The 23,836-nt window shown below is 38.7% G+C and overlaps 2 protein-coding genes across 3 annotated transcripts in view; both read right to left on the bottom strand.

Moving 5' to 3' along the window:
• Window positions 1–12,907, bottom strand: part of LOC148732374 (uncharacterized) — a 13,777-nt gene extending 870 nt beyond the window's left edge. Inside the window, exons 1-8 of the mRNA XM_088757839.1 lie at window positions 11,998–12,907; window positions 11,332–11,400; window positions 10,610–10,714; window positions 10,107–10,166; window positions 9,568–9,871; window positions 5,010–5,160; window positions 1,017–1,800; window positions 104–175 (exon numbers count right to left, since the gene is read on the bottom strand). Of these exons, the coding sequence (XP_088613965.1) occupies window positions 104–175; window positions 1,017–1,800; window positions 5,010–5,160; window positions 9,568–9,871; window positions 10,107–10,166; window positions 10,610–10,714; window positions 11,332–11,400; window positions 11,998–12,865 (2,413 nt within the window). The 5' untranslated portion in view covers window positions 12,866–12,907. The remainder of the gene's footprint in view (window positions 1–103; window positions 176–1,016; window positions 1,801–5,009; window positions 5,161–9,567; window positions 9,872–10,106; window positions 10,167–10,609; window positions 10,715–11,331; window positions 11,401–11,997) is intronic.
• Window positions 12,908–13,733: 826 nt separating this feature from the next.
• Window positions 13,734–23,760, bottom strand: LOC148732373 (uncharacterized). 2 transcript variants are annotated; one of them, XM_088755789.1, is made up of 6 exons: window positions 23,115–23,745; window positions 22,937–22,996; window positions 16,145–16,916; window positions 14,922–14,999; window positions 14,489–14,569; window positions 13,734–13,890 (listed from the first exon to the last, which is right to left on the bottom strand). In XM_088755789.1, the coding sequence occupies exons 1-6, from the start codon at window positions 23,115–23,117 to the stop codon at window positions 13,775–13,777; spliced, it is 1,110 nt and encodes a 369-aa protein (XP_088611915.1). In that variant the 5' UTR covers window positions 23,118–23,745; the 3' UTR covers window positions 13,734–13,774. The 2 variants fall into 2 exon arrangements, 1 of the variants encoding a protein (XP_088611915.1); XR_015999556.1 differs by having other exon boundaries at window positions 13,874–13,890; window positions 14,867–14,999; window positions 23,115–23,760.
• Window positions 23,761–23,836: the final 76 nt, after the last annotated feature.

Raw genomic sequence — 23,836 nt, 5'->3', positions numbered from 1 at the left:
ATGTTTTTTTATAGCAGATGGCACTCCATCACTAGCTAACCTATCATCACTGTTAATTAAGTACTTTGTCGAAAGTTGTGAAAGTAAGTCTGACCAGCCATACCTTGAGCAGTTCCACCATTGTCCTCTCTTCTCTGGGATCTTGTCACGCATAGTGGCACATGTTCAGGTGAACCTACGACCGACGGTTTGTTGACTTATCATTATGAATAGCTTGTTTGCTAATTGATAAAATGGAACTACCATAATTTTAAGTGAATTACGATTTGTAAGAAAAACCAAGTTTCCCCATAGGATAGATCTAAAATAATTTTAATGTATCAACAAAGTTGAAATGGTAAATTGGCCACCGTTAAGATTATAAAAGCTGACGTTTCGAGCGTTAGCCCTTCGTCGGAGCAAATCAGCCTAGATCTAAAATAGTTTTGTTTTATCAAGGTTCAATTAATCCTGGTTAATGGGAGGTGTTAGTTGTTATGTGCCATCATGACCCTTCAAGATTTTGGTACTTGAGATTACCCGTTATAGCATCACTCCAAGAACCGTCTATTCATCTGTTTATTTATTTTTTTTTTTCGAGGGAGTGCGAGAGAAAGAGAGAGAGAGAGAGAGAGAGAGAGAGAGAGAGAGAGAGAGAGAGAGAGAGAGAGAGAGTCATTGGGGAGGAGGGTTTAGAGAATAAGTCACTTTACTACTCTGATACAATCTACCATAGCTTTTTCCGATCAAGTTTTTCTTTGAGTAGCTATTTTCGATAAATTCAATTTCCCCTTTTAATTTATTATTAGATAAGTATTTAAACTTTGATGACGGCGTATTGAATAAATTTCACTGGAAATAAGAAAAAATTTTTTTAGAACCCAAATATGCAGTTGTGTTGTCTAATGCAAACGAGGAACATGACTTGTCAGGTTACTACGATGCCATGTTGTGCTGCGAATTATTAATAGGAATTCAGTGACAAGATACTGTCCTCGAAATAAGTACTAGTGTTGTAAAATATGATTGTCTCTTACCTTCAGATTGTACTCCTGAACCATTCCTATTTGTAATGATTCTTCTAACTCCGTATACAACACCAACAATAACCAGGGCAATTAGGATAATTATCGTTACTATAGTTGAGGGTGCTATTTTTCCCTTCTTTTCTCTTGTTAGCAGTGAAGGTAAAGTAGTATTTTTAAACGATGATGTAGGTTTCCTAATGTTATCACTTGAATTGGTATCTGTTTTATTTGCTTCAAAATTGTGTCCAGGCGGAGAATTTATTGTATGAACGCTAGCTTCTGTAGAATTTTCAAAATCTTCTTTGCAGTCCTTGTTTTGGTCGTTCTTGGGACACTGCCAGTCTTCTCCCATTCCAATTTCTTTACATTTCTTCATTCTTCCAGTTTCGTCCACACTGGGACAACAAAAGTAGCATTCTTGACAAAAACCATTGTCATCGAGGTAGTGTCGTTCGGGGCACTCGGTGCCGCATTTACGATTTTGAGATGGGGTGCACTGCTGGATGACGTTAGTTAACCCACAGTCATGGCAGGACCTGCAACTCTCAATGCCATGTTTGTCTGAATATGTCTTGTTCTGTTGGCACGGTTCGCATTTAATAGTGGTGTAGTTAGTGATCTTGGTACCACATTGGGGTACGAGACCTAATCCTAGCGGGCATGCAGGGCACGCTTTACACTCCATTTCAGCCCCTGGATCATCTGGGTAATATATCAGGAAGTTTCGCACCGGAGAACATCTTATAGGACCCCCAATTACAAACTGTGACCACAAGACCATTACCAGGATTACCTGAAATAAGGGAGGAAGAACATTATGAGAAACAAAATTTAGAGATTACGCCATTATACGCGGCATATAATTACATTTTGCCTCGAGTCGTAAAACATTTTGGAGAAAATTTTATCTAAATCTGATTTAATATCGATTTAATATCTGATTTAATATCGGTCGCTGGTACAGACCTCACTGCGTTCGGTCTGTACTGGCGACCTCGGTCAAGATTCTCCCATAAAGACCTCCCGCTCGGTTAATAAGAACTAAATAACATTTTGTACATTTATCTTTATATACTGTATTTCCATATAATATTTTGTACATTTAACTTATAAGTACTGAAATTAACCCTGTGCCAAGTCACCTAATAAAAATCGTCTCTCTTTGAATGATGAGAAGCAATTCCATTGCTCATACGATTTTTCTCACCGGTGAAAAATATCGTATGATCAAACAGAAGCCTGATACGATTCTCTTCACAAATGGGTAAAGTAAGCAGTTAAGACTGCATATGGCTACTGCTGCCGCATCCCACACATTTATGAGTCAGGCTTGTTCTTCAAAAGAAAGATGATTCAAGAATGTAGTGACTAATCGACACTTAACGACCAATAATCAAATGGTAACATAGAATCGTATTAATAATAATAATAATAATAATAATAATAATAACAATAATAATAATAATAATAATGACAATGATGACGATGATAACAGTAGTAATAATAATGATTACTTGTAGAGGCTAGCTCAAGAACTTACTGTTCCTCGATCAGTCTATTCTTTAGGCTCCAACAATGATTAAACTAGGCTTCTTTTATCTTTAAGTTTGATTTTGCCAGGTAATTATAAGTTATTTTCTTATTTCATTGCAATTCCATTTTTGTGAGACTTTTGTTTCATACAACAAGGCATTCCGCGCTGTGGGTTATTCCGCCATTCCGTCGTTCCACTGTTCATAGGATCCCTGTAAACTCAAGTTATCGTATTTCGGACCTTGCTCGCTTCGCAAATTTTTAGGGGCTCTTTTTAACGTTTGTCACTGATTGAAATGGTGAAGTGCTCTCTTTTCGAATAAAGAAAGTTTTTCTTCAAAGTTTCCACGATTTTCTAATCATATGTATTTAGATATTTCTGAGAGTAAAAGTCTTTTTCAATTTCGTGTCGGAGACCCCCCTGTGAAATTGAGATGTTTATCATCTTTTGTGGTTTCATGGCAAGAACTGAAAAAATTATATCTTGAAATCTACTGGGCATAATTCGCTGATTCGAACGGTAAAATACTCTCTCTGCAAAGTAAAGCAATGTTTTTTCAAACACCTTCCTGAATTAATTGTGAGATGCTTAGCATTTCTAAAGCAGTCCGAAACAAGCATCGGGAAACCGTATGATGAAGTGCTGATTCGAGAAACATTCGAAGCGATCCGAAGAAATCGTCAACGAGCGTTGAACGACCGAAGATGTACCAAAACAGACAAAAGCCGAGAGCGAGGAATATCGGGTCAAACTCGGTGGACTTCGTTGTGGGCGAAGTGGTTGTTCGTAGTCTATTTTTACACTCACTCAACAGGACAACATTATGGCTTTGCCTCCATGGGAGGCATTAGCCATAAAAATCGTATCGGTTTCTCCCGCCTTTCTGGGTGGGGGGTGGGGGGGGGGGCATGCAAAGTAATTGAGAGTGAGTGTTTGCAACGTTCCCTGCTTGCCCAGCATCTTGACTTCAAGGTTTGCATATCTTAATTCAGTGGAACAATTTCTTGAGGACGAATAATTTATCATTATCAATAGAATTTATCATTCACCTTGTTCGGCAGCAGATTATCTACGTGGCCAGCAAGCAATGCCGCTCTTTACCAGAGTCGCATTCTTCGTTTCTGTAAAACTAATTCCGCCGCCTTCAAGTCTTAAATTACCATTATTATCCGAATTGATTATCCTTCGGCGTATTTTATTCTCATTAGAACTGCAAACGGTCTACCTTGATAGGGACGGACTGGAAGGTGTAGGGAAACATTTGAAAAACTTATTACGGACCCCTGCGTGAACTTATTAAACAATCTCCTTTAGCATGAATTGTAAGTAGGTTTTCGTTAAAATTTTGTACCTTGAAAAGAAAAGAATAGAAAAGAAAAGGTTTGGAAAAATACAACTTTAAAATAATTTGCGAAACTTTTTCAGCTCTGCATCTTACGCAACAACAACAAATCGCGCGAAACCTGGCCATCGGGGGACCTGGCACAGGGTTGGTCAATCCCAGTATTCATTTGGACGCATTATCATGTAGTCTCCTCTCGCAGCCGTTCTTTGTCTCGGGATCCCTGTGTCTCCCTCCCCACAAACGGCTGCTCGTGTTAACCAAACATTTCATTCCCTTTGTTTCCTTCAACCAATTAGCGTTGAGCAGGGAACATCTCTCAAAACTTCGCCAAATTTCATGTTTATAGAGCTAAATATGTCATTTATCAATTTTTATGGCTGATACCCCGAAGTAACTTGCAGTAATTTATCTGGATGTTTCCTGTGTACGTCAACAGTTTCGACTAAAAAAAGAGTTAGAATCTTCGGAAGGTCTGCTGATGTAACGCGGAGCGTCATAAGTTTAGCACTGGGTGTAAACTTGGAAGCTTTCGACATTTATTTGAATTCTACTTTATATATATATATATACGTCTCAAATGCTACAGAAAAGTTGCCAAGATTAAGAAATTAGAAAACGATCTCCAAGAGCTAAAAAATTAACTGAAAGCTGGCTATGATTCCATTCAAGATCACCGGATTAAAAGACTTCAACCATCACTTGACAGCGACTCGAACGCAAAGCGACCTTTTGTAGCGAAAGCTCTCGATTTCACCGGCCCTAGCAAATGTACCTCTTTGCCTGCAAGTCCTACAGTTGAACCGCTAGTATCACTGCCTTGTACGCCTCAATGTTCTGGTGCATCAGCTAATACTGCTACCTACTCGACCCGTCAGTCCGATAATCGCTGAGAAACAGCCGCATGTTCCCACGCACTGGCGAGGTGAATATATTATGAGCCTTCCAGATTTCGAAAGGCGGCACTCTGATTGGTCAATCGGCCGGAATGGAGTGTTTGGTTAACACGAGCAGCCGTTTGTGGGGAGGGAGACAAAGGGATCCCGAGACAAAGAACGGCTGCGAGAGGAGACTAATTATCATGATACCTACGAGAGACAGGGAACAGATATTTAGAAATACTCACTTTGATAGCGCTCTTCATAGTCTTCGTGGCACCAGGGTTGTTTCTGCTTCGTTTGTTACCCTGTGTAAAGAAATTAGCACTCATGCTTAGCCAAACCTTGCTGAAAGTTTGCCAGTTGAGAGTTATCATATGCTGACTAAGCAATTGTAAAATTCAAGGATCGAGCACTCGCTAACTTACCATTGTGTACTACTAAGCTTGAGCCTTTTCCTGGTCTGGATCTTAAAAATTATGGCAATCTCGGAGGCAGACAGTTTCGTCAATAAAAAACCTCTACGCCGTAAGTTGAGAACCCAGAATATATCGACGTTACACCTAGATAAAAGACTGATTTAAGTGAATGTGAATAGTTTCACCTCTGTTTGAGAAGTGTTTATTCCGGCGAAGTCACGTCTTAAACATTAAAGTTGCACAAAAATACAATGACAAAATATTATTGTAATACGTCAGAGGCCATAAAGAAGATTCCACGGCCGTTGTCACGTCCGCGATAAGTTCAACTTGTTGCGCGGTGGTCCATGCTTATCTTAGCATAACTATATCGTCATATATCTCTTGCGAATCAAAATGTTTACTTGCGTCAAACAATAAAGACACCCGAAGGGAACGGAGGAAAGGATCTTTAGCTTTTTCAACTTCTCGGAGATTCATGACGTCAGATTCTATATTTATTTTCATAGTAAGGTCATACATTCCACGAGTGGACGACAAAAATTAGCATAGTGCATCTAACGAAATGTGAGGTTGAGAGTGATGAATACTGTGGCAGTCAAAGTTTAGCAGAACTTTTTAAGACAATACACAACATTTTTGGTTTTAAAAACATGCATGTTCGACAGTTCTTCTGTCATCTTCAGTACTAGTTCTAATTTACATTAAGTAAAGCTCAATTTAGAGTATTTACAAAATGCTAATTGGACATAACAGCAAAGGAAATATGAGAACGTAAACAATTAAAGAGAAAGTTTTAAATAACAAGTTGATGATTTCAAATGGGTTGCTTCCCTGAATATGAATAGCATTTTTGATTTTACATTGGAAGGTGGTGAATGCGTGGTCGAAGATGCTGAAACAATCATTAGAACACAAAGTGCGGCATTGCTGAGAGTTTTTGTTAATGTCTGAAGATGTGAGAGGTCCTATCACAAACCAAGTACTCATGCACTCGTGCGGAAAAATGCTGAGAGATTTCGCTGACTTAGCAGGTATAACAGCCCGCGCACAAAAACTTGTAAACCATACAAGTACGGAACCCACAAGAGATAGAATCTTTCACGCCAAACACATTACCAATTTCAAACGATGAAAAAACCAACTTAATATCTATGTTATTACGAAAACGTTTAGCAAAATGGCGAGTCCTTTTATAGCGTGACAACAGAAAAAGGGCCAATGTAAGGTATTTTGAAGTAAATGATCGGTGTAGCGTCAGTGTGAGATACCGATTAACAACCCCCACAACTAGATAACTAGATGAGCTGGAAAATGATTGTTTTGAAAGATTTCGATAAGTCTTCTTGATTGTCTTCTCGAAAACCCAATCAAGTGTTGTTGATCTTGTAAGCTCTATCAACAAGAGTGCGAATGAGGCTAACAGAACTAAATACATCACCAATCAAGTGTTGTTGATCTTGTAAGCTTTATCAACAAGAGTGCGAATGAGGCTAACAGAACTAAATACATCTGAAGTCCTTGGTAACCCCGCCACGAGTCCACCAAAACTATTGATTAGCATTGCTGCTATTAAGTCTCCCCCAGTCCCTTTTTATCGCAGCAGGCTAACAGAACTAAATACATCTGAAGTCCTTGGTAACCCCGCCACGAGTCGACCAAAACTATTGATTAGCATTGCTGCTATTAAGTCTCCCCCAGTCCCTTTTTATCGCAGTAGGCTAACAGAACTAAATACATCTGAAGTCCTTGGTAACCCCGCCACGAGTCCACCAAAACTATTGATTAGCATTGCTGCTATTAAGTCTCCCCCAGTCCCTTTTTATCGCAGCAGACTTAATTGTAAACCAATTGAAGAAGAGAGGTGTAGATTACACAGTGGCCACTAGTCAAAGCAGAGAACTAAAGGGAAACTTCATGGTAACTCAACATTTTTTCTTGTTCTGAAATATTACTTTAAGATGACTTCTAAAAGTAGATAATTACCAAATAAAGAGAGCCGATCTCCTGGACGAGAGAGTGGAAAGAACTGAGGAACTGATCAAGATAACATTAATGAAAGTGTTCTAATTTCTGATGTCAAAAAGTTGTTTGAGTGATTCTACTGACTGCTATATTATTTTTAAGAACTGGGCACTGAGGATTTCTGCATATCTATATACTTTTTTATGCATGCGGTTCTCTTGCGAAAGCAACAGACTGCCTTTGGGATTACGACTTTAAGTTTTAAACAATATTGGGCTGGACTGAAATCTTTCCATGAACTATCAAGTCAAGGGCTGATTGTCTATTTAAATAACGTCGTTAAACACGCAATCGGGCTTAAGTGTTTTTTTGAAGTCTCTTTAAGAGAACGTCTTGTAATAAATCTGCGATTTTACTTAAACTTCCCCCTTTTAAACCATCAAATTTCAACTATTTGGGTAATTTCAATTTCATGTTTTTAAATGTTATGTTCAAATAGAGGTGTTTCAGACCTTGAAGTAAATTAACGTGAACCAACCACATTCAAATATTTATAAACTGCGATGACGTTAAATTTTTAAACCATTCGGCATCGTAACTACGCTTTCACACATTAGTCTCTCAACCTCTCTTGAGGCAGCTTTAAAATAATGAAATATTCCGTGAAGGAAAAATACCTCTTAAAATGCAAACAGACCGATGATTGCAAAGAGGTTCCCGTTTCATTATATATTATTCTGCACACTCATACTCATTACTCTAAGCGTGTTCCACTCTCTTTACTCCAGCTTCATGAGTTTTCTCAATGTCCCGTGGAATCGAGAAAAACAATAGGAAAATCAATTTTTTGCTATTGTGCATCTGAATCGAAACCCCAACAATCTCTATCCATGGTTCATAAAGAGAAACAGTGGAGGGTACTGAAATAGATAACATCTAAAACATGAATAACTTGTATTCCTATTGGCTCCCTACAGGATGAGTCAAAGTTCAAGGAGTTGGCTTCTTTACTTTATTTTTGACAACATTGATAGAAAAAAAGCGTAATCTCACAAAGGATTATCAGAAGCACCCCAGAAAACATCACTAAGCTACGCCCGTACACACACAACTAGAAAAGATCAATGACAACCATACAGAAATCATTACTACCTTAGAATTGATTACTGGAATTAAACTTTTCAATTGATTCGTTAAATCAAAAGCAAACAACATCAAGGTAAACAGGTCTAAAGAATAGCTTCAAGCTCTTGGAAAAAATTCCTTTTACCGAGGCGCGATTGGTTTTATCTTTGCATTTGAGCGATTTTTGGGTGGTGTGAATTTACTCCATAGCACAGTGAAACATCACTAAGCCGGTTTAATTCGACACTCGACTGAAAAGTAATTGGTTTGACCTCTTAATTAGCTAAGTTTAAGCAAACAAGAATACCTCAGAGCACAGTTTAAAAAATATCCTTGTTAATATTAAATGAAGCACACAGTGCTTACTTTCTCCTCAACGTGAGATCAAGCAATGCCTAGTAAAGGCATGCAGTATTTTCTTGATATAGTCCCATGGTACATCATTAAGTGATATACAGGCATACTATGAAGAAGGTATAATTTGGAGTACTCCCAACAGCTGTCGTCCTTCCGTATTCTATACGCCTGACCTGTTAGGGGCTTGAGATATCTATTCATTTAAGCTATTCGCATATTTTCCTAGAGTATAAAAGCTTTGACTAAAACATGAACTTCGTCCTCAATTGCACCTAAGAGCATTTTCTAAAAAAATATTAAGAGCTGTGAATTTCCTGTTATAACAAAGAGCAAGGATTAAAAGGCTTGAAAAAATCTCTAAAATAAAGTAAAATTTTAACCGAGCTTTCTAATATAAATCTAAGTACAAAACTATCTCTAAACACCTGATTAAAAATATCCTGCAGTTTTATCTTACATTAACACCTCTCAAACGGCGGGAATCCCAAAATATTGTCATCATATGTTAAGTGTCTTTAGATTCTTCCGATTACACAAAACTCTAGTAAATGTGAATTTCTAGCTAGAGGGACGACATGATGACTATCAGCTGATCAAAGGTATTCCGTGTTCCCCACTATAGTAAGTCCGTGTGTTGATCATGATGTAGACTACGAGCAGAATCTCCTTTACTATCGGCAAAGTACGTCGCTGATAAGTAAAAAAAAGATTAAATTGACTCCAGCGCACTGCTCGGAGCTTTAAGGAATAGGCGCCTCACTCCCACAGTTCGATGCGGCGCGCTACCATAAATTGTTTTTTCACTGATATTTTTTTTTTATTTATTTGACTCATGCCGGAGGACCTCGCCGAAAAAGGAAGGACTGTTCGTAGTCTATACATGATGTTAATGAAACACCTAAAAAACTCTTGCGTATTTTCAATTCGTTTAACACGATACTATCCTGACTTGTTGTTTTTAAACCACTTTAAGATGTCATTAGCAACATCGTGTCGTTCAAGCTCCTGCAGGACGTCTACGAATTCTTTTAGTGACATACAAAGGGAACCTAACTTTTCAATCAAAAGCCTTGTTGCACTTCCCCCAAGCTTGTTGTTCTCTTTCGCCAAATACTGAATGTCTTCGGGGGAAACTTTAAACCGTTTAGCGACATGCTTCCAGTTCTTTTGAAGCGGCGAGGAATCGAAATCCAGTCGGTGAATAAAATCCTCAATATCATATCGTAAATCAGCGAGCCCAACGTCTGAAGAAAGAGCAATGATATAGACAGAGTTAGAAGGAAACAATAATCATCACAATAATCCTCTAATTTGTGGACACCCCCAGTCGTCCCACCTCCTTCCCTCGGCGCTTACAAGAGCAGTTCCTGCAGGCAGGTACTCGGAGTGTGGCGATGAAGGCTTCTTTTAGAATTTTTTCGTTGCATTGGTCTTACACTCTTATGACAGAGATTGTTGAATTATCGCACAATTACATACCCTCAGGAATGTCATTCTCAAGATTACAACTATTGTCGTGTTCTTGACCATCAAGGCAAGCTGAAAAGGAATGAATTAAATTATGATGAATTCACTAGCAAATTAGCTTTATCAGTTGCAAGGGATTATTGCATTAATGGAAACGTATGACGATGAGGGAGAGAGTGCATGTGGCGTTTAAGTACCCGGGCATTTTATTCTAGTCTTAGTCAAAAACTAAAAAAAAAAAGCAAAAAAAAAACAAAAAAAAAGAAATCTTTTGATCGCATTAATTAGAGAGCTGCGCTCATGAAGAATAGCACCTAAGGGCTTTGTTCAGAAAACTAATTTTCACGTGTAATTTACAATTAAGATTTTAATTGGTCATAGAGAGACCAAACTTGTTTGTCGTCCATAGCTAAAATTATATTATTGCGAATCCGATCGAGGGAAGAGCAACAGGGTTTTGGCTCCCATTAACCTGAGTGGTGATAAAATTTCAAATAAACTTGGTAAATACGCACGTGTAAAATTTGAACCACCCAATGAGGACTCATTTCCTTGAGAGGCCGTTCGACTCTCAGCAGAGCCAGAGCTCAAGTTGTCTTGGTCTGAGCTAGAGTTGGTTTCTAAAATTCAAAAATTTCTAAAACGTTTAGATGCAAGGTTAATGAATGAAAATGGACTTTGAAAATACGTCATCATGAGCCAGAGTGAGTCATACATTCAACTCTTAAGGGGTCATTTTGGCCGAGTGTAGAGGAGCCGGGGTATCGAACAGGTACTGAAAAATGTGAAAAAATCGTTACAAATTATACATTTTAGCACACACATTTATGTCGATACCAATGGCACCTAACCTATATTTTTTTCCTTCACCTAACAATTCACTTGAAAATCACAAGCCTTGTCCCAGTTCTTCCATTTTTACTGAGGCACGGTTATCAGCATCTCTACCAATAATACTAATCATACTATGAAATAAAAAGTTGATCCTGTTCATAATTGTACAACCCTTTTGCAGAGAGAAAGGTTTTCAAAAAGTCTGGAAAGTCAGTGTGGTGTTACGGGTTGGTCTCAAGGAGGTTCTGAGAGGGAAAAATGTAGTGAATAAACTTTGGGGGCCGAGATACAAGTTTGCCTGAGTAGCCGTGACGTAATTTTAGGACTTAGACTTCCGACGTGCTTTTAAGGCACGGCCTTTTCCTCGGTGATGATGGGAAGATTTTCATTAGTATAATCCCACCTTGAGAAGAGTAGCTCTGTGAATCCTCAGTTGCTATGACGGGGTCCAACTCCATTGATTCATCGCTATCTGCAAAGATAAGTTATTCTCATTTTGAACGATATGCATTTCTTGTGCCAGGTCAGTGGAGATGGCCAAAGAGGGTGAGCCATGAACGAAGAAGTCTCTAACCCTGTTTGTCGATCTTCTTTACTGAACTCTAGTACAGGCTAGGTAGAATCCGCTCCACCTTCCTATAGTCGACCAAGTGAATAGATTCAATTTTCTGTGCTTAAACTCTCCACTTATCCCTTTCATCCCCAAGATGTCGTTAGTATTTCTCCTTACTGTCTGCATACAATTCTTATGATGTTAGTTTGGAGAATTTGGTATTGGATCATCTAATAATACCCTAATTGATATTTTTCTTGATTCTCATTACTTGTCTGCCTGATATTGTATTGATGTTGTAAGGCTAAATTCTGTATTGATCACTTTTGGGAGTGAAAGGGTTAACGAGGCGGTTTAATTACTGACACTTTGGGCATTTTTCAAAAGATATGTCGTGGAAACCTGATGAATAAGGATCCCATTCGAGAGGACTATTTAGCCAAGACTCCTTGTCGTTGAAGCGGATATTTGGAACACTTGACTTATGCTTTCTCACCTATTATAGTTTAATCCTACCTTCCAGTCGTAGTTCTTTCCTCTGAGAAATTATGCATCTTGAGCTAAACAAATGAATGACAGTTCCTGTAGAGATGACAATCAAAATAATGATAATAATTGTTCCAAATATAGCCCATGGTGAGGAAGATTTATTTTTCCCCCTCTGTGACTTTTTCTTTTTCGCCGAAATATTTGCAGCTGGGTCGTTTCCTTCTTGTAACAGAACTTCCATATTTCCGGCAGCAATCGAAGTTGACGCAATTCTGCTATACAGTGAAGATGGTTGTGGCATGATGCTAGTCGTGGATTCTATACTTGTAGAGGAACGGTTTTCTACTTCAAGTGGAACCCTAATAGACCCTAGAATTGCTGTCGACAAAACGCTAATCAGCGATGAACGTTGTGGCTTTATGCTGGGTGTCAGCGGTATGTATGGAACTGCAGTTGCTATAGAGGAGCCACCGCCTGTCGGAGATGAAAGTTGCGGCCTGATGCGAGGAGTGGTTGTGGTTGTGACTGGTTCTTGCGTAGTTTCTCTGCAGTCAGTCATGTGGCCATCAAAGAAGTATCCTTTGGGACACTTATGTCCACATTTTCGATTATGTTCCGTGGTACATTCTTGAAGGACATTTCGTAGTCCGCACTCCTGGCAAGGTTTGCAGCTTTCCACTCCATGGCTGTTGGAGGAGGTCTTGTTTTTTTCACAAGGCACACATTCTATCTTGGCATGTTCTGGTATCGATGAGCCACATTGTATGTTCAGCCCGTGACCCTCAGGACACTCTGGGCACGGTCTGCATCCCGCGAATTTACCGCTGGGACCTAACTTCACAAAGTTTTCAGCCAATGAACATGGGGATTGACCTTCTCCCACAGATACCATCATCCATAGCAAAAAGAGACTTTGGATGGTTTTCTGAAGTGAAAAATGAAAATATTTGTAAAAAAATAGTATATTTTAGCCGGGTACGTATTCTAGCTACTGTTCGAGAAATTCGCCCGCGCTCCTTTCCCGAAGTTCCCTCTTCAGATAATCGGAGACTGGATCCGAGAAAACGTCGGAAATCGAGCCTCAGTGTTATTCTCGTTACGCAATGTTCGTGGTTGGGGGAGAAGGACGTTGCGTGACGCGACCAAAAAACGGTTGCGAAGGAGACTGACCGGGAAGAGAATAAAACCACTTCTGGGACGCTTAAACATGTTAAGTCAAATATCAACCATCAGAAATCCTTTGTTTCAGCATTAAACTAAAAGATTCAAATCTATGGCATGCGCCAGGAGAGAGAATTGTTAACTTCCAATTGCAATCACCCCCTTTGTGAACGGAACTGTCAAAAAACTAATTAAAATGCAGATATCTGATGAGGAGTTCATTAACGCGGAGTGTGTACTACACTTATATACGTCATTGAATGGAGAGGGGAAAAGTTACCCTGTGTCTATATATTTCACACAATAGTTTGGTTGAAACTAACGAAATACATGATATATATTTTAGTTCTGAAAACATACCTGTAATGAGCTGCAGAATCATCATAATTTTAGGCGAGCTAGAGAAGTGATTGCGTGGCAATATACAGTCAAATGATATTTACGTTCTATGCAGTGGAAAAATTATCTAGATTTTTTTTCCCTCAGAACTAAGTATACAAGTCAACGATAATGGTGAGACCACAAAGCTTAGAGGAGGAGAGTGCATTTAAGAGAAGAAATGCAGCATCAGAATGACTAATGGCACACTTATTCCATGAACTGTGTTGTGTAACAACAAGAATAAACATGTTCTGAACTTTGTTTACCAAAAGGCAGGATGTACAGTGAGGTCCTCACCTGATGGAATCAGATCAATTTTTGGCTGATCTTGTCTAAGGTCACCTGTGAAAGACTCATGCTCAGCAGCCTCCAGCACATCTGACAGAGAAAAAAAACCCACTTGGTTGTCCTTTAATATGATATAATGCCTTTATTTAATATATAACATCTATTTACATCCAGCAAATTGGTAATTAGAATATTATGTAAGGTCCCAAATTCTGAGAATATCATGGTCACTACACTTGATCTTTAATCAAATTTGACTGAGAAAATAAATGATTTAAATTGACAACTGTACAACTAAAGAAAAGGTTTTTAGCATTTATTGGATAACCCTATTCTAGGAAAGGATCGAGAGTTGTATTTTGGAAGTGTCAGCCAAGCGCATTCAAGTGGTTTAATTTAAAAATTTCCAGGTCTCACTGTTGTAAATAGCAAATACAAAGGTCTGCTAAGCCTGGGTCAAGACGTTATTTTATATACTTATAAAATGATCTATTGATGATTGTGATAACAACTAAAAAGCTACATAAATAGACAATGTGTCGGTAAAACGTTCAGTAGCCGGCGCTGAAAATTGTCTCATTTTCAAGGCTACAGAAAATGGGAGTAATTTTCTTTTCTTCTTTCCTCCTTTTTTTTTTTTTAAATTCAATACAGATATGAAGGAAGGAAGGAATGACTGACTCTTCACCTAATGGAATTAGTCCATTATTTGGCCTGTTATTCATAGCTTGTCTAACGGGAGACTGCTCCTGCTCATCTGCTCCATTATCTGCAAAAAAAGGACAATGATTAGTCATTTATAAGTTCTGAAAATAACTGACCCTCTCTCTTTTCGGCTTAGCTCTCAAACACTAGTTTCAGGAAGGTCCTGCCAGTAACTATAAATGGTACCTAACAAAACCAATAAATGCTGGGAATTTCTAACGAAAATTGAGAGGCTCTTTACATCTGCACCATGCCAGAACACGATAAGTCAAGAATGTGCACTTCTATGCTAAATATGGAAAAATTTGAGCGGGTTTCTTCTTTAGTGTGAATGCCTCTCCAGCACTAACTGAGCTCTCACCACTATCAACTAAGTACCATGGCCAAGTTGTGAAAGTAAGTCCGACCAGCCATACCTTGAACAGTTCCACCATTGTCCTCTCTTTCCTCAGGTCTTATCACGCATAGTGGCACATGTTCAGGTGAACCTACGACTGACAATATATATGTCGACTTATCACTATAAATAGCTGGTTTGCCAATTGGTAAAATGGTGTAATACCACAATTTTAACTTAATTTAAATTTAATTTAGTCCTTTAATGTTCACTGCATTAAGTTTTGTAGTGGGGAAGGACTGGAAAGGAATTCGAACATAGGAACCATTTGTGCTAATCCACCCTCCCACCCATCCCACCCCAGGGGAGGACATCCATCACACAGTAATCTCGTGTGTGGGAAATTAACATCTCCTACCCCAACCCTGCAGGAGACAGGACCTCCATTTATTCGTTGCTATCCGAGAAGACTAGAATATCTAACCATTTCTTGATGTTATAGAAAGGTAGCAAATTCTTCTCAATTATTTTAAGACCTTGAGTGTTGGTCCGGCCGGGGCTTGAACCCTCGACCTCCCGCACAACAGTCCAGTGCTATCCATTGAGCTAACCGGGAGGTGGTGTGATTTGTACTGATAGCTAAGATCCCTATAGCTAGAGTAAATCTGAGAAGTAGTTTTGTTTTATCACTTAAACATGGTTCAATTATCCCTAGTTAATAAGGGGTGCTAGTTGATATATGCCATCACCCTTCAAGAGATCGGTACCTTAGATTACCCTTGAAGCATCTCTCCAAGAACATTCTATTCATTGGTTTTTTTTCGTTTTTGTTTTGTTTTGTTTTTTTTTGTTTTTGTGTGTTTGAGAGAGAGAGAGAGAGAGTTTGAAATAACAAGGGGTTTTAGTTTAAATGTGTGAGTCTCACATCCATTTCTCAGATTAAATCGCATTACCTCTCACATACAATCTGCCTTGGATTTTCCAAACCAGTTTTTATTCAGGGTGGGTCTATTTTAGAAACTCAAATTTTATCTTTGAATTTATCATTAGTAATTAAACTTTCAATTCATGACAGTGTACTGAATAAATTTCCCTTTAACCTGGAAATAAGTCAAATGTTTTCAAAACAAAAAATCGTTGTGTTTTCCACTGACAACTGAGGAATCATTACTACATGGACATGACTTATCAGGTTACTACAATGTGATGTTGTGTTGCAAATTATTAAAAGGAATTCAGTGCCTAAGTTAATGCCCTAAGAAAAAAAGCTAAAAACAGAGTTTAAATAAGACTCCCTCTTACCCTCAGATTGCACTGGTGAACTATTCCTATGTGTGATGTATCTTTTAACTCCAAATACAACAGCAAAAATAAGCACTAGGGTAATCACTATGATTATTCCAACTATTATTTTTCGCTCCCTTGCAATATTTTCAGATGACGACGTAGGTCTCCTAATATTATCACTTGAAGTACTGTCTGTTTGATTTGCTGCAAAATTGTGACCAGGAAGAAGAGGATCTGCAGGTGACGTAGCATAAGTTCTAACAACACTAGCTTCTGTAGAAGTTTCTAAGGCTTTTTTGCAGAGTTTGTTTCGGTGGTTCTTGGGACACTGCCAGTCCTCTCCCATTCCAATTTCTTTACATTTCTTCATTCTTCCAGTTTTTTCGACATTGGGACAACAAAAATAGCATTCTTGACAGAAACCATTGTCATCAAGGAAATGTCTTTTTGGGCACTTGGTTCCGCATTTACGATTTTGCAATGGGGTGCACTGCTGGATGACGTTCCTTAACCCACAGTCATGGCAGGACCTGCAACTCTCAATGCCATGTTTGTCTGAATATGTCTTGTTCTGTTGGCACAGTTTGCATTTAATAGTGGTGTAGTTAGTGATCTTGGTACCACATTGTGGTATGAGTCCTAATCCTACCGGGCATTCAGGACAGGCTATACACTCCATTTCAGCCCCTGGATCATCTGGGTAATACATCAGGAAGTTTCGCGCCAGAGAACATCTTGTGGGACCCCCGGTTACAAATTGTGGCCACAAGACTGATACCAGGATTAGCTGAAATAAGGGAAAAACATGATGAGAAACACAATTAAGAGATTATGCCATTAAATGCAGCATAAAATTACTTTTTGCCTTGAGTCATAAAAACATTTCGGAAAAAAAATTTTGATTTAAATATGCTTTATTCCAACCACATCTGCCCATCAAGGTGTAGCCTGAAGAACAGGCATATGTTGTATTTTACAGGCGAATGGAGTCAACAATGTTGAAATCAATACCTTCCTTTAGCTTCCATTTGCATGAAAGCATGTGGTATGTTATACATATAACTGGCATTTCTTGAGAGAAAATGTTGCTTTGTCATAGTAGTCATATCTAATTTAAGTCCTTCATGTGGATTGTAGTCTTCGTTGTTCTCCATTGTTGTCTTCATGGCTTGATTGTCACACTAAAATTAAGGCATTCTCTGTACACAGGACTAAAAGAATAGACTACAATAATAACAGGGCTGGACACTAATGGTAGCCCACTAGCCACAGACTAGTAGAAATTCAGTTTTGGCTAGTGGTTTTCAATTTTCACTAGCCAGTTTGGCTAGTAAACAGACTGAAATTGTCGTAACATCTAAAAACGTCTAAGATGTCACTAGCCACTTGGCTAGTAAGTTGAAAAGTTATTGTCGAGCCCTAAATAATCTAGAAACAGTGAAGTCAATGTGAAATTTAAAGCATATCCTAGAGAATCAGAAAGAAAGTGATCACTTTTAGCCAACAAATCATAATGCACCTATAAGAGTTCAATTTGAATTGTTCTTAATCATTTTATATTAAACAATTTTATCCACGTATTTCCATATAATAATTATGAACCTCTGCACCAACTTGTAAACAGTTTTGTTTGGCACGAATTGTAAAAAGGTTTTTATTAAAATTTTGTACCTTCTAGAGAAGAAAAGAATAGAAAGAGAAACGCTCCTGAAAAAAATACAATTTTGAGAGAATTTGCAAAACTTTTTTGGCTCGGCATCTAGCATCTCAAACAACAACAGATTGCGCTGTGCGAAACCTGCCCCTCGAGGGACCTGGCACAAAGTTGGCCAATCTCAACATTAATTTGGACGCATTATTATTAAAGTTGTGTTAGCAGACATTTCAGACTCATACGGTTTTGTCAAACACTAATTTTGAATACTGATTGTTGACTGCTAACAAGAATAGGACAATCACAAGACTTTTGGAGGGTATATATACAGCTTATTTGTGGCCTGAGCAGCATCATTTGCGCCCAAGTGGAGCGAGGGTGCAAATGATGCTACGACAAAAGTCCTGTGCACATGCCCGACCAAAGTCATGTGATTATTATTATTATCAATACACAAGCCTCCCAGTTATCTCAATTGGCTAGAGCGCCGGACTGTTGTGCGGAGCAACTTGTGGCTAAGCCTATCAGATGGAATAGTTCAAGTAACGAATCGTCACCGGACACTAATTTTATACCAGAGTCCCGCGCGGAAACATTACCGACATCAAAATAGAGTGTTTGCACCTACGTCACAGCTACGTCACAAAATTGTACTGTCCGCCATTATGGGGGAGTAAAGAGGCGTGCAGTAACACAGTTTACTACTATATCTTCCAACGTTTTTCTCAATTTATTGCATTATGCCGAAATTTTGCTTGGTTTTAAACTGTTCCCACGACACGTCTAAGCGAAAAGATCTTTCCTTTTGTCGAGTGCCCAAAATCGTAACGAGGCAAGGCGAAGAAACGGAGATTTTGTCAACGGAACGTAGGCGAAGGTGGCTGACCGCCATAAGCCGTGACGACCTTACGGACAAAATTCTTGAAAATGATCGTGTTTGCGGCGAACATTTTCATTCTGGAATAGCTGCTCCTCTGTGGGATAAGTGGAACGTCGATTGGGTACCATCGCTTAAGCTTGGACACGAGAAACTAAAGGTTAGCGAAGCATCAGTTCAGCAAAGTCAGGAAAGAGTCAGACGAGCCACAGAACGTACAAAGCGCATGGTCGAGAAAGACTCTGAAAATTCTCAGATAAGTCTTGCCAAAAAGCGATTAAAGCACAACGAAGCTGGCCATAGTGTTCAAAACATATCATTCGACGTGGAAATGGCAGATATTGAGGACATTTCTGAGAACTTACCCGACAACTTGAGGCATGCTGTAACCCAAACAGAGTTGAGCTGTAACACTGTGCTCTCGCCTGAGCCCATACATCAGAACTTGCCATCTTCTGATTTTGACGAAGCTTTTTTTTCTGGAGATGATGACAAAGTTAAGTTTTACACTGGTTTGCCATCCTTTGAAATTCTGCAAACAGTCTTCTTCTTTGTTGCATCACATGTTGATAGACGACGTGGAGTTCTAACTAAGTTTCAAGAGTTTTGTATGGTGTTAGTGAAGCTAAGACTTTCTGTCCCACACCTTGATCTTGCATATCGTCTAAAGATCTCGACGTCTTCTGTCTCTCGTATTTTAGTTACTTGGATAACTGTAATGGATATTCGATTAACTCCAATTATTAAATGGCCTAGTGGTGATGAGTTGTACAAGACCATGCCTAGATGTTTTTTGGATGCGTTCGGTCGTAAAACTACAGTTATTATTGATTGTTTTGAAATTTTCATCGATCGGCCATCCAACCTTCTTGCAAGAGCTCAGACCTTTTCAAATTATAAACACCACAACACTGTCAAAGTTTTAATTGGAGTTACACCACAAGGGACAATTTGTTTTGTGAGTGAGGCTTGGGGAGGAAGAACATCAGACAAGTTTTTGACTGAGAAGTGTGGAATTCTTGAGAAACTTTTGCCAGGTGATATGGTCCTTGCTGACAGAGGTTTTACTGTGCATGAAAGTATTTGGTTCCGTCATGCTGACCTGAATATTCCAGCATTTACAAAGGGAAAGGATCAACTCGATCCTGTTGATGTAGAGAAGACAAGACAGATTGCTACACTGAGAATCCACGTTGAGAGAATTATTGGGACATTGAGACAGAAGTACACCATCCTTCAACAAACTTTGCCAACAGATTATCTTGCCTGTAGATCTGGTGAATCTGTACCTCTCATTGACAGGATGTTAAGAGTTTGCTCAGCTCTTGTCAATCTTTGCCCACCTACCATCCCATTTGACTGATGGGGCATTCAACATTGAATGGATTGTACTTATTAACTATTGATGAAATATTATTATGATTTTTTTTCATTTGCATTTTTTTCATAAGTTTATTCACAAACATTTGGGTTTTAACCCATTTTCTATGTTGATGCCATGCATTCATTCTTTACATTGTTGATAACACTTATAAATACTCGGTGATAAACAGTGTGGACTTTGAATGCCTTGCTCTCAGGCAAGAACTGCTTCATGCTTCATGAAGCAATAAAATGTCACATAACCAACTGTTTAACCTCAGGAAAGGGAGTAATCAGTCCACTCTTTAAGCATGTTAATAGATGAGATCTCATTTGATTTACATCAAAGTTTGGGATATCCTTGTCCAGATTGTAAGAAAGTGCTGTTGCACTGAGCCATTGCAAAAACACCACAGTCAGAATCATTTGATTGTTGTTGCACAGGTACAACAGATATATCTTTGAAATCTTCACCAATTAAGTTCTGAACTTGCTGTTCCAGATCATTAAAAATAACATCATGAAAAAGACTGTCATACAAATTCACAAATCCTTTTTCACATCCAATTGAGCTTTCACATACCCAATGATTGCCCCCAGTGTGCAATATCTGAACAAAATCCCCATCAACTTTTTCAAATTTAAATATATTCCAAGACTTGTATGCTGAAATCCTTGTATAGCTGGATTGACTGTTTTCAAAAGTGATTGGGCATACTGTATAATACTATTTTCAAGCCACCCATTAGGTGATTCAATCACATCAAAGTCATGTGCAGATAGTTCAGCAATTATTCCATATTTCTCAACATCAACATGGTAAGTTTCACCCAAATTTATAATGTCAGAATCATCAGAAGTGTTGGAGATGGGAGAGGAAGACTCCTTGGATAGTTTTGAGCTTTTCATAGCAACAACACTTTGCAATTTACACTCATTACATAACCAGGACAATTTGTAATTGTTTGGACGACGCTTGTAGGATAAACAACTGAAATGGAAGAATTTGCCGCTAGGCGAAAAATTTAAGCGAAAATCTGCCCCAAAATGCTGGTTATGAAACCGTAAACCATTTGGTTGTAGGTTTGCAAGCTTTAAAGTTCTTAAATTGTTCTGTCGTATAAAAACTAGTTTGTGAAACCAAATGCAACACGAGATCAACAGCTTCAACAGCTTCAACAGTACGAAGGCATTCCCTACTTAACTTTTCGTCCGGAATCAAAAGAGGATCAACACGAACACACGAAATCTTATCAATATAACGCTTCTTTACAATACTTGCAGGTGATTTCGCATAATTAGACAAAGGAATATCATGAATAATGTTTTCTTCTGAAGCGCGTTGAGACGTCTGTTGGGCATCAGCATCCGCCATGTTGGTTCTTTACTCCCCCACAATGGCGGATGATAAAGCTGTGACGTCACGTGCAAACACTCTATATGCTGATGACTGCCAACTGCACACATCTGACGTAGACCCAGTAGCCTTGGAACAGCGGATCAATCATGATGTACAAATAGCAAATAAATGGTTCGAAGACCATGGGATGAAAGCCAACCCCGCTAAACACCAAGGGATGATTCTTGGCAAAACCGATTACCCTTTCTCCTTCTCAACCACAAGATGCCTAACACTTTTTGGAATAATTCTTGATAATGAACTTAACTTCAAGGAACACATATCCTCTGTATGTAAAAAAATAAATAATCAGTTCAGTGTCCTCAAAAGATTTGGCAAACTTATTTCTACCGAAATTATGCTTCGCCGTTATAAAACGTTTATGTTACCCCATTTTCACTACTGTTCTATGATATGACACTTTTGTAACTCAGAGGACTCTGTTAAACTGGACACCTTAAATAGACGTTTTTTAAGATTTGTTTTAAAGGACTGGGACTCGAACTACGATGATCTTTTAGACAAGGCAGGTGTGTGTGGTTTAGCCAACAGGAGGATACAAAATATGATGATTTGTATATTCGACTGTCTCCATGTTGGTAAATATCCGTGCTATCTGACACAACTAATCAAGCTAAGATCTACTGCTTACTCCCTAAGGGGCAAGAATATTTTATCACTTCCTAAGCTGTTTACAACCACATACGGTCTAAATTCTTTTAGCTATTCATCTGTTAAGTATTGGAACTCCCTCCCTGACCACTTTAGAAAAACTGTAGACTATAGCGAATTTAAGAGCAAACTGTCAGCGCACAATTTCTGTCAATATTACATTTATATCACATATTATTATATTAACGATTATTATATTATTGTATAATGAATTATTTTTATCTTTTAACCTGTTCTTGCTGTAATTTTAATTAGGATCGGAGATACTAGCTTATAAGCTAATCTAAAATCCGAGGATAAATAAAGTTTATGTATGTATGTATGTATGTATCAAAATATGGACGAAAGCAGGCACAGGTCGAGAGAGACAATTTACGTTAGTTGGGACAAGATAGTTTTTTGACATAATATTTCGACATCTGTTTAAAATGATGTAGATTGATGTAGACAGGTAGCTTTGGTTGTATATATAAGTTTTAGGCTTCTATACACTTCGCATGTTTGGTAACAAATAATTAAAAGTCAACTAACCGACATGGAGTAGTTTTTTCCTTGCCGAAAAAAAAACAAAAACTGTGACCCTCCCCCGGCTGTGTATAAAACAGGTTTGACCCTCCCCAATTTGTAAAATATTTACTAATGACCCTCCCCTCCGAAGCCCCGGCTCACCCCCCCCCCCAATAAAAAACGTACCTTCCCTAAGAGCAACAGATATTGGGCTCCGCAAGTATCGTCAAGAAATCTGAATCAGATGAACCGAATCACCTCATAACAAGATTGCGAAAAGGGTCACAGCTGTTTGTACCACTGAGAAACAGGGAACAGATATTGAGAAATACTCACGTTGATGGCGCTCTTCATAGTCTTCGTGGCGCCAGGGTTGTTCCCGCTTCGTTCATTGCCCTGTGCAAAGAAAATAGCACTCATGCTAAGCCAATCTATGCTGAAAGTCTGCCAGTTGAGAGTTATTATGCTGACTACACAATTGTAAAATTCAAGGAGCGAGCACTCGCTAACTTACCATTGTGTACTACTAAGCTTGCGCCTTTTCCTAATCTGGGTCTTGAAAATTATAGCAATCTCGGAGGCAGATGGTTTCGTTGATAAAAACCTCTTCACCGTAAGGCGAGAACCTACAATATGTTGCCGTTGGACCTTGATAACAGTCTTAATTAAATGATTGTCAATGGTTTCACCATGTTCCTTCATGCGAAGTTGCAATAAAACAATGACGTCAGAAGTGATTAGGAAGATTCCACGGCGGTGGTCATATGTCACGTCCGCAGTGTAAGTTCCGCTTTGATTCAAGTCGCAAGTTGACGGAAGTATCCTATTGTCCTTGTCCTGAACCCACAATTCTTCATCAGGAATAAATTGTAAACACTCTGATTTATATTCCTTACGATTCGCATCAGATCATCGAAGGTAGACACCCCAATTTCGTCCGTTGTGATTAGTTCGCATCGATCTTACGGAAAAGAAATATTGTAGAACACTTTTAGCTGGATAATGTCGTAGTACTAAACGAAAGCGAATAAACGACGACATGTACAGGCAGCAAAAGCGCGCAAACAAATACAAAGTAAGCTTAACACGTACGTTTGCCTTCCTTTCTTTCAACTGCTTTTTTAGTCACATGACCAAAACGATCGCCTTTGTCGCTAACGGCAACTGTTTCGCACGTGTTTTGGCAGTTCATACTTTCAGAGTAAGGTCATACATCTTGGGAGAAGACAAAACATA

The sequence above is a fragment of the Stylophora pistillata genome, chromosome 4 (genome assembly GCF_964205215.1).
Source record: "Stylophora pistillata chromosome 4, jaStyPist1.2, whole genome shotgun sequence".
Classification (NCBI taxonomy): Eukaryota; Metazoa; Cnidaria; class Anthozoa; order Scleractinia; family Pocilloporidae; genus Stylophora; species Stylophora pistillata.
Note: the sequence above shows the minus strand (reverse complement) of the source record. Positions and strands in the feature narration are given on the sequence as shown.